The sequence below is a fragment of the Morone saxatilis genome, unplaced genomic scaffold, assembly GCF_004916995.1.
Source record: "Morone saxatilis isolate NCDOM2014 unplaced genomic scaffold, NCSU_SB_2.0 Contig23, whole genome shotgun sequence".
NCBI lineage: Eukaryota > Metazoa > Chordata > Actinopteri > Moronidae > Morone > Morone saxatilis.
Window position 1 is genome coordinate 14,143,249 of NW_023339796.1, and position 9,704 is coordinate 14,152,952.

Below are 9,704 nucleotides of genomic sequence, written 5' to 3' on the forward strand. Positions count from 1 at the left end.
TTAAATAATTGACAGCTTTGCACATTTCGATCCAGTGTTGTCAGCTCACAAGTTGCGTTGCTAAGTGATGAACAGGTGTTCCAGCCTCCTTTCTTACCCCACACAGGTGAAGAGAGGGTGACATTTTCTGTTACAGACAAAGTGTCCATGGAGGGAGAACTGGAGGAATCAGATGAGGATGTTCAGGGAGAGGACAAGCCCACTGTGATCTGGGAGAAGTGCATTCAGCAGAGCATCTTTGTTGACCTAAGTGAGGATGAAAGTCTCCACTTGAGTGATCTGGAGAGTTCTTTAGCTTTACATCTGTCTCAGACAGAGTCTGCTGCCTCAGAGGTCAGCATCCATCTCAGTGGTAAGTCCTGGAGTTTATTTCTGTCTGTTGAGTTTTTTGTTGGATGTTAAACTGGCTTGTTGTGTCATACATCATGCTGTCTGAATAATTATTTGCAGTGTTATAACAAAAGTTTGCATTGAAGCACAAGCTACAGTCTTCTTCACAGATTCACTACAGTGGTGGTTGTAGGATTGGACATGAATTTAAATTCAAAATATGGAAAGCACTTTGTGGCACACTGTTTTCCTGGAGGTTTAATTCTTTTGTTGGCGACATGTAATGTGACAAAACCAAAAATGGTACAGTTAAAAATACATGTAATGACATATGTTGGCAGGGTCACAAAACGGAGCTGTCATTTTTATTAAGTGGCAATCTTAAAAAAGATAAATGCAAAGACTGAGGACTAAATCTATGCAAGTGTCTTATTTGGTATTTGTGTTGGTGTTCTGTATCAGCAGGTAGTGCAGAGTTGTCAGCCTTGGATGTTACCTCCTCAGAGTCCAGTGTTGTCAGCGATCAGAGTGAGAGGGTAGTAGAGAGCAAGAGCAGCATATTGCACGTGTCTGCCCAAAGACCAAACACCATGCAAGATCAGCCTCCCTTAAACCAGGGTTGTGACGACCCGGGGCAAAATACTAGTGACGAAGATCAGGATGACCTACCTTATGATGGTGACCTTGGAAGACGCTACTTCAACCAGACAGCTATCTCTGAGGGCAACATGAGCTCCGATGGAAGAGAAACTGTTCATGCAAGTCCTGATGTTCCGGGTTTGCTTGAATGTAATATAAGAGATAGAGATGATGTTATTGATCGCTTGGATTCTGTTGAGCACAATTCTGAGGAACCAACAACTGCGGCTCCAGAGGATGCCAACACCAAAAAGGACATTTTTTTTGATGCCTCCAAGCCAAGTGAGGTTTCCCCATCATGCCACTGTCCTGCAGACATTAACCAGTTGTTGCTGCGACATTTCTCCCAGGATGAGTTGCTGCGGTCAGGTAGGCTGATTGAGGCAGAGACCTTGCCGGAGGTGTCCCTGCTGGAGAGCATGGATGACACCGTTTTTAGCTGGGCTCCAACACACAACAGCACAGCAATCAATAATAGCCACTCGGAGAGTGCTGCGTGTCATTCTGAGATTCATTCTGAGAGTTTCTGCTCTGGCAGGGCTGAAGAAAACAGTAGAAGTGCATCGAAAAATTCAAGTTTAGAGGAAGAAGTAGAAAGGAAAATTGATAATGTAACCTCTGCTGCTAAAGACAGCGTTACGTCCAGCTCTGCAAGCACTGACTCAAAGCAGGACAGTGGGGATACAAGTGCCCTAGATGAAGTACAGCAGGAAAAGACAGAAGAGGGTGATGAGGGTCCGAGAGTCGCCCTTGTGCGCACCAGATCCTTCAGTGAGATGAAGTATGGCCAGGGCCAAGTCCATTACCCGCTCCCTGATTTTTCCAAGGTTGCCCCCAAAGTAAAAATCCCCAAAGCTCCAAGTGGACCAGCCAGACCTGTTCCTCAGAGCCCCAGCACCATCCACAGAGCCCAGTCCTCTCCAGGGATGTTAGAGGTGATCAGCAGAGTCCTGGAGGATTCAGTCCAGCCGTCAGAGAAGCCCTATGTCTTCAAAGACGAAAACAAAGAGACTCCTCCAGCACTGGTGCATCACCTGCAGGTAGAAAACATTCAGAAGACAGTAACAAATATGAATGCTGTGCATGGGGCGTAGGACTAACGTTTGTCTCACTCCATATTTCTCTAGGCTGAATATGATAAATTACTAACCAGATATGCTGAGGCAGAGAACCTTATAGATCAAATGAGACTAGGAACCAATGTAAGTAAATGTTTTTTTAGACTGACCTGAGTTGTGTTGGCATTCAAGAGTCACATTTTAATTGCAAATGTATGGATCTTTTCACAGACTCAGCTCTCTTCAGAACCAATGCTTTATTTCGAGTGTGATGATGATAATCAGGGAAACTTAGCTGGAGTGGAGGGAAGCCATCTTGGATCCTTGGCTCCTCACTTTCCCCCATCAGGTACGTCTCTGTGTCTGACATCTGATATTATGACAGGTCAGCACTTTGCTTCGCTACCTACCAATTACGCAGTGAAGTGCAACTGGTTTCCATAGAGATAAATGGGGTCAGATGACACTATTCTAGTTGAGCAAACACATTTTATTTGCTTTTGGAGCACTTTAATTAAATAGAAAACAATGACTGTGAACTTGAGAACCTAGCCACACTAAAATATTTCACTTTTGATTTTTGTATTGTATTTTTTAATCATGAGATCATCAGTAACTGCATATATCATGTTCAAATTAACATTTTGCATATATACACTGAAAGTACAAAATATTAAGTTTTTCATCAAGTACACTGGTGAAGTAAAGACAGGTAAGAATAAAATGACCATTTGATTCCACTTATCTGTACAAGGTTGACAGGTAAAATTCATCAAAGACTCAATATCAAGGACATTTGCCAGCCTTAGTCCAGTCTGTGTCACTCCAGTGTCTTGTTTTCTTCTTCAGAAAACTTTGGTGTAAAAGAAGCAACAACCCCCAAGAGCAACATTAAAGAGGTGAACACAGCTTCTCCCAGCCAGCCTGAGGAGGGTCCCAGTGATGGGGAAAGAATGACTGCTGAGCTGACAGACATCATCCGCCAGTTCATGCAGAAAGTAAGTTTAAAGATATACCAGGAAAGCTACCATGAAAAGACCAGACGTGTAAAACCATTTATGAACCCTCTTCACTTCAGGTGGAAGAATTCAAATTGAGCGTAAGCAACATGTCAGTGAGCACAGCAGAACAGCAGATGGTAAGTACTGTTTACAGCCTATATGTAGCTCTTTGTGTAATTGTTGTATGTCTCTGAGATGCATTATCATTTAAAAATATGTCCATTGTCAGATACTGAGGAGCATTATGGAGGCTCAGGACCAGCTGGAAAGAAAATACATCAGTAAGAAGGAAGAGCACAGAGCTCTGGAGATGCAGAACTACATGGGCCTGTCCAGGAACACTGGCACCTTTGACCCAAACAGGTTAAAGAGACTCCGCTATCGCACCTGTGTGAATGTGTCAGAATCATGTTAATGCATCCACTGATGCGTGTACATATGTATGTGTTTGTGCGTTAACACGTGTGCAGGCAGGTGGAGGGAGACATATTCAGGATAGGGATGCACCTTGAGGACATAAAGGAGATGATAGACAAAAACGTGTGTGAGCAGATTTCTCCTCCCCAGTCAACCTCCACTCCTACGCCCATGAAAGAGATGCTGCATGTGAGCCCCAGTCCTTTCTGCTTGGCCACACCCTCACCTCCACCATCCCTGCATGAGGTAACTATCTAATACCTCTACCTGTTTTCTCTGGTTCTATATCTGTGCTCCTCTGACTCTGAGCTGTCACTGTGCTCACTAGCTCTTCCTCACTCCCGTCTGGAGGAAGAGCAAACTCTGCTCCCGTTCTCTTTCCCTCTCCCATAAAAGAATCTGGTTTACATGTTCTACGGATGAAAGCAGCATATGGCAAAATAGCACAAAATACTGCCTACAATTCCAATTACCGTACTATCTGGACTATATATCACAGTGTATTTGTAACCTGTAAAACAGCAATATATTAAATATTGTAGACAAAAGTGGACCAACATATTATTTGGGTGGGATATCATAATTCCTTTTGCACAATGATTTCCAGTGGTGTAATTAGTAATCCAGACAATACATTATAGTTACAAAATGTCTGAAATCACAAAATATAAACAAATTATTTAAGTTTAGTTTAGTTTTAGTATAGTTTTTTTTTCCCATTTAAATGCAATCAAAAGTTGTAAATATAGTCTAGTAACCATCACTTCCATATTCGCATTTAGTTTCCATGTGGCAACAAATGCATTTTACCATTTTCCAAAAAATCTATCACATCTAAACTGGTTTTAATGATTAAAAAATGTAAAGTTACCTCACTCGAGAAAGTATATAATTTTTTTTCTTGACTGAATTTTGCCTAAATGTTGAACAATTTGTCTTGAACTTTTGGAGGCTTCAGTTCATGATTTTCTCAGCGTCACTACATTTGTTGAAATTGTTAGCAGCACATATTGACAATCACAGTTAACTAACTAATCACTTTTTTCTAGATACATATTGTTTTTTGTTCTGATAGTTTATAGTGTTTAATTACCTACACTATACTGTGTATATTACTTTCCTATTTCCTGTTTGTTTGTTTTTTTCAACCTTAAGAATTTTAAGCTATTTTGTAGAAACATTTATGAACGACTTTGATGATAACCTGACTTTTAATATCCCGCCACCAACAGGTTTCCTCTGACCTTTCCTTTAGTACCACCATCAGGTTTAAACTTTACATTTTGGTTTATGACCAAATATCAGCCAAACAAATGACATTCCCATCAGCCTCACGTGTATGTGAAACATAATCACATGTTAGCCTGTTAATGCACTGAACTGAGTGCACTGTTTTGTAGCATCCACACCCTGCACCTGAACTTGGGATTAATTCTCTCGTGGAGTAAATGCTGAGTGGGTGTTTGTGTAAGATTACACTAACTGCAAATTATCTGACTGGGTCTCATGTTTCAGGGACCAAGTGCAGGTTTTTCCACTGTGGGTTATAATATAGAGACACAGAAAGAGGGAAAAAAAGAAGAGGAAGAGGCCAGTGAGGCCCATGCAGATGACGGATTACAGTATTTAAGGTAACATTTTTAATGTTAAAATGTCTCCAATAATATTTCCCTTTTTATTGCATACAGAAAAATCTATTCAAACAAGTACCATTGATAATTCTATGTATATAAATGAAAGTAATTAATAGGATATATAAATATAATGCACCACTGTTGTGCAAGTTTCACTGTCACTGTTGTGTCTCGCTATTGATGTTTTGAGGGGTGCTTGTGTGTGTGTTTGTGCTCAAATAGGCACACTCCCTGGCTTCTCATGGAGCAGATAGTGTTTCAGGTGCGGTGTGGGGTTAGGTTCCACTGAGTGTTTGAGTCTCATGTGTGCAGGGTTTTTTTTTTCTCTGTTCTGTTTCAGGAGCTCACAGGGCTCTCTGGGCGGACTGGACATCCAGACAGCTGAGACTGAAGAGGAGAGGAGCTCTGTCTTGTCAGAGGCGATAGATCACAGTAACATCTTAGCATACTTGAGTGGAACGACCTCATCCTCAAGACAGAGAGAGTGGACGCCCGACAGGTTAGTGTTGTGATATTAAAGTCTACCTGATCTTACAAAAGAACAAACTGTGACTCATTTATTCTGTTGTGGCTTCTCAGTACTAGTTTGCTCTTAAATAATGCAAGGCTCATACAAGTAATCGCTCTTGTAATCCTGTCACAGTGTAAGTGAGCTACTTTTGCATACTGTATGTATTGTCATCACAGAAATAGGAAGCATGCACTATACCAAGAGGAGTTAGCTGAATCATGAAATCATCAAATGCTTTTCATGCCTTGCTATTTGTTAAAATACTACTTTAACTCCCCTCATCTCCAGTGCTAAGCCTCTAAATATCTCAATTGTTGTTGCTGCAGTTGTAGCTCCCTGTACAGTGTCCTGAACCCAGTGGGTGAATGTGATCTGGGTGATTGTGTGAGTCTGGCTGTGGAGGTCTCTGCTTCCTCTGATGCACCCAGAGTCTCAAGCACCCACAGCCTCTCAGAGCCGCCTCTCAACACCTCTTCTGTATCACAGGTCGGTCACAGATAATAATAATTGGTTTGTTTGCCGTTTCAGGTACAGTGGTGTGTAGGATGCACTGGGTACTTTATTTTAAACTGATGTGTGTTTTTTCTGGGTGTCAGAGGATTGTGAGCCCAGAGACAGATAGTGGATTTGGGAGCTCTTACTTGAATCAATCAGCTTCTGGATCATTTCAACCAAATCTGCTCTCAGAAAGGTACAAATCTACATAAACAGCAACAATGACACTGTCTACATATGATATAGATCTAATGTAAGGATAACTCAAGTTTCATCCTCCCTACTACAGTGTGCAGTCCCAGAATGATGCTTTAAGTAGCTCCGACAGTGAGGGCTCCTGCTCCAACCTGCAGACCGCCATCCATTCAGCCAGCCTCACCAGCCAGCGGTGGGCCAGTCCCCACCCATCAGTCCAAACACAGTCCTGTGGGGTGGCAGTGGCAGTGGAGCGGTGGGTGGAGAGCACCACTAAGGAGCCCTCAGTCAGGCTGCAGGGTGAGCAAATCCTTCTTCATGAAGAATTTCTCTTTTGATTTCACCTTATCTGGTCAATACTGAAATCATGAATGCATCTCCACCACTGACCGCACAGGATCTGAAGGCAGACCACCTGCTCAGCTCCATCAGCACGTATCTGAGCCCGTACTCAGCACCACCATGGATACAGAAGAGACAGACAGCCCACTGTATTCCTGCTCTTGTAATAGGTCTGTATGTGCTAAGAAGCAGCTAGTACTGTTGGTTGACTGCTAAAAACTAGAACTTTAAGCAGTTGTTTCACCAACGCAGATAAACATTTAATCATCTTCTTCTATGCCATTACCTATTTACATTGTGATCTTTTAAATGTCTGTGTGTGTTTAGTGAGGCTATCCTGGCCTTGCAGTCAGAGGTGTCAAGACTGAAGAAGGACCTTGAGGAGGGCTTGGTCCAGCTGCCTCACCTAGCACAGAAGATGGACTATCTCACCTGCAAATACAGACAGGATCGTCAGGAACGCAAGTCTAAAACCCGACCTCGGACCCACCACAGGCCAGCCTGCAACAGGTGGGAAACTGATCCTGCAAGGCTGGTATTAGTGGAGCAACAGAAGGATAAGGGGCATTGTTGGAGTGTACTCATGTGACATTTGGTTAATATTTACCTAATCATTATATCATAACATGTCTATGTAAAAAGCTGGCATGAAAAATACAGATACTACTTAAAAGTGTAGGATTAGCATTCAAAGTCCTATCATGTTCTTACCATTTATTAATTACACAATCATTATTATGACCTCTTTTCTTCTAACCATCAGTGTGTGGAAGCCATCGAGTAGCAGACAAAATGTGAGCAATCTCAGCTCCAGTCAGGTGCGGCTAGAGGACTGGATCTCTTCAGACATGGACCCCAGCAAGAGCAAAGGTACTTTACCAACACAACACACTAAATTGCAACAAAAAACTCACACACGTCTCACAGCATGTCTCTACATCTGTATCTATGTTTGTGTGCGTATATTTCCTCCATCACCGATTATGGTTTTGATCGTTTGCTCTTGAGGTGACAGTGATGACGTGGCTGGCTCTGAGATTATGTTGCAATATAAACCTCATGGGCAGCTGCAGTCCAACAGAGGTCAGAGCCACAGCTATATTTCACAGTACAGCGCCATAAAGACCCTAATTCTATGTAACAATTTATCTTGTGTATATCATTTACATGGGGATATTGTATCCAAAATGGGATGTGTGTGTTACTCTTTGTCAGGGTCAGAGGGAAATGGCTCAGGGAAAAACTCTGGTCTGACCAGCTCCATTTTAAAAGGGAGGAATGAGGAGGCTTGTGACAGCCATGCCAAGCAGAGAGTACAAAGTAAGTGATTTTACTATCTAATGTTTATAACATCAACCTTTTTTGCATACGGCAAAAAAAAACAACTATATTTAGACAAATTGGTTTCAGAGCATATACTAGAAAAGCACAAGAGTAGCAACCCCGGCACAAACAGCAGCCATCAGTGCCATATCACCACCATAATCATCATAAATAAAAAGTCCTCAGTCAGTAACTTAAATCTAAAAACCAGGACTGTAAATATGTGCAGTTTTTTGTTTAATTAGTGTACACACTAGTGCTGTCATGTTTCTACGGTCAGCAGCCGTCATGGAGCGTTTTTACTCCAAGGAGAGATGGTCTCTTTTCTCCTCTCCACCTCCTCAGAAGCCCCTTCTCCAGGTCAGCTACGCGTCCTCCAGCAGCCTGCCTGCAAGGTAACCCCACAACTCAAGTGTAACACAAACACATCGCTCACTGAAAGCAGAAAGTTATTAAATAATCTAGTTCAGTTAAAGTGGAATCGTTCTTTCTTGCTATCTGTCCTCAAATTCAGCTATAAAGTGAGGGAGCCAATGCTGCAGTCCACGTCCCATCACAGAAAGCGCTCCACCCAGTCAGACTCAGCACTCTTGCCCAGCAATGTGTACTTCCAGCGGACACTGTCCCCAGTATCAGTGCCCTCAAAAACTGGCAGCAGGACAGGCAGACGCAGAGGGAGCAAGGTAAGATGTCTCCTCTGTAGCTCATAAAAGGGCCAACTATTTGTTGTTTCTGTGACATTTCTTCATGGTCAGCTCATTGGAAATTTGGCTACTGTTTTCTAGGAGGAAGAAATGAACAAGACCTTAGACCAGGCTATTGAGGTGGCCCGCAGCATGAAGAGGACCACAGACCGAATGGCCAAGAGACTGTCAGCTGACCTGGCCAAGGCTCAACTGCACAGGAAAATGCACAGCCTGCAGCCACTAGGGGGCAGGAAACACCATGCATTATAACAGGCAGGGTACAGATCAGTTTATTGTAATCATCAATCTGCCAGTGCCTATGATACCTGATGTAAAATGTCTTTGTTGCACGATAAGAGTTATTTAAGGACATTTTTGTGTTAAGTTATTGATTTTGTACACGGTTGTATATTTATAATACGTAGAGAAGTCTGAAATCACACTGTAAAAATTACATTTTGTATATTGTAATCTTACCTGTGCTTTGTAAGTTTGGGTTGTTGTTTTTTTTTTTTTTAAATTAAACTGATACTTTTGTTAATGGACAGCATTTTGTTTGTATTGAGTGTTCATCCAGGCTCTTACCAGTCAGTAAAATGTAACCAAACATACTTTATAGTGTGCACAATGACTTTCTAACATCAGATATTTGATATAGGGACAATATTAGATCAATACAGTTTATAAACCTTAAATTATTTTATCAGAAATGAATTAGTGAAAACTGAAATTGTTACAGTATGATCCTGTTATGACATTTGGTTTGGGGGCAGTGTCAGTAGAGTGTCACTCAGCAATAAACATAAACTTTATCTTTTCACAATGGTCCATTTCGATACACTTATGTCACCTAATGCTTGGGTTTTCTTTTTTTATTTTACCTGCCTTCCAACTATTTGTTACCCAATACACACATAAGCCACAGGGTAAGGAGATAAAGTTAAATTAAATTTAAACCAGGTCAGATTGGTAATATAAGCTTTCAGGAAAATCCCTCTCTGTCTTTAGTGCGAATAAGTATCAACTTTTATCCTTTTAGCTAATGTGCTCATTTGACGCCTCTAATGCCCATC

At 41.8% G+C, this 9,704-nt stretch overlaps 1 protein-coding gene across 1 annotated transcript; it reads left to right on the forward strand.

Annotated features, from left to right (window-relative positions):
* Nucleotides 1-147: 147 nt before the first annotated feature.
* On the forward strand, nt 148-9,121 carry LOC118334925. Its single transcript, XM_035671027.1, has 21 exons — nt 148-352; nt 796-2,009; nt 2,097-2,171; nt 2,259-2,376; nt 2,877-3,025; nt 3,106-3,165; nt 3,258-3,391; nt 3,499-3,691; nt 4,961-5,067; nt 5,342-5,578; nt 5,917-6,076; nt 6,187-6,281; nt 6,375-6,580; nt 6,678-6,792; nt 6,950-7,132; nt 7,386-7,492; nt 7,631-7,705; nt 7,838-7,942; nt 8,226-8,340; nt 8,460-8,628; nt 8,731-9,121. Exons 1-21 carry the CDS (start codon nt 148-150, stop codon nt 8,899-8,901), a joined length of 3,993 nt encoding a protein of 1,330 aa, XP_035526920.1. The 3' UTR covers nt 8,902-9,121.
* Nucleotides 9,122-9,704: the final 583 nt, after the last annotated feature.

Bases quoted from the DNA above. Each gene is read 5' to 3' on its own strand.
- LOC118334925 (XM_035671027.1), top strand. From the start codon at position 148: ATGGAGGGAGAACTGGAGGAATCAGATGAGGATGTTCAGGGAGAGGAC. The intron at 3,166-3,257 runs GTAAGTACTGTT...GTCCATTGTCAG, and splicing joins GCACAGCAGAACAGCAGATG to ATACTGAGGAGCATTATGGA. The intron at 3,692-4,960 runs GTAACTATCTAA...CTCATGTTTCAG, and splicing joins CTCCACCATCCCTGCATGAG to GGACCAAGTGCAGGTTTTTC.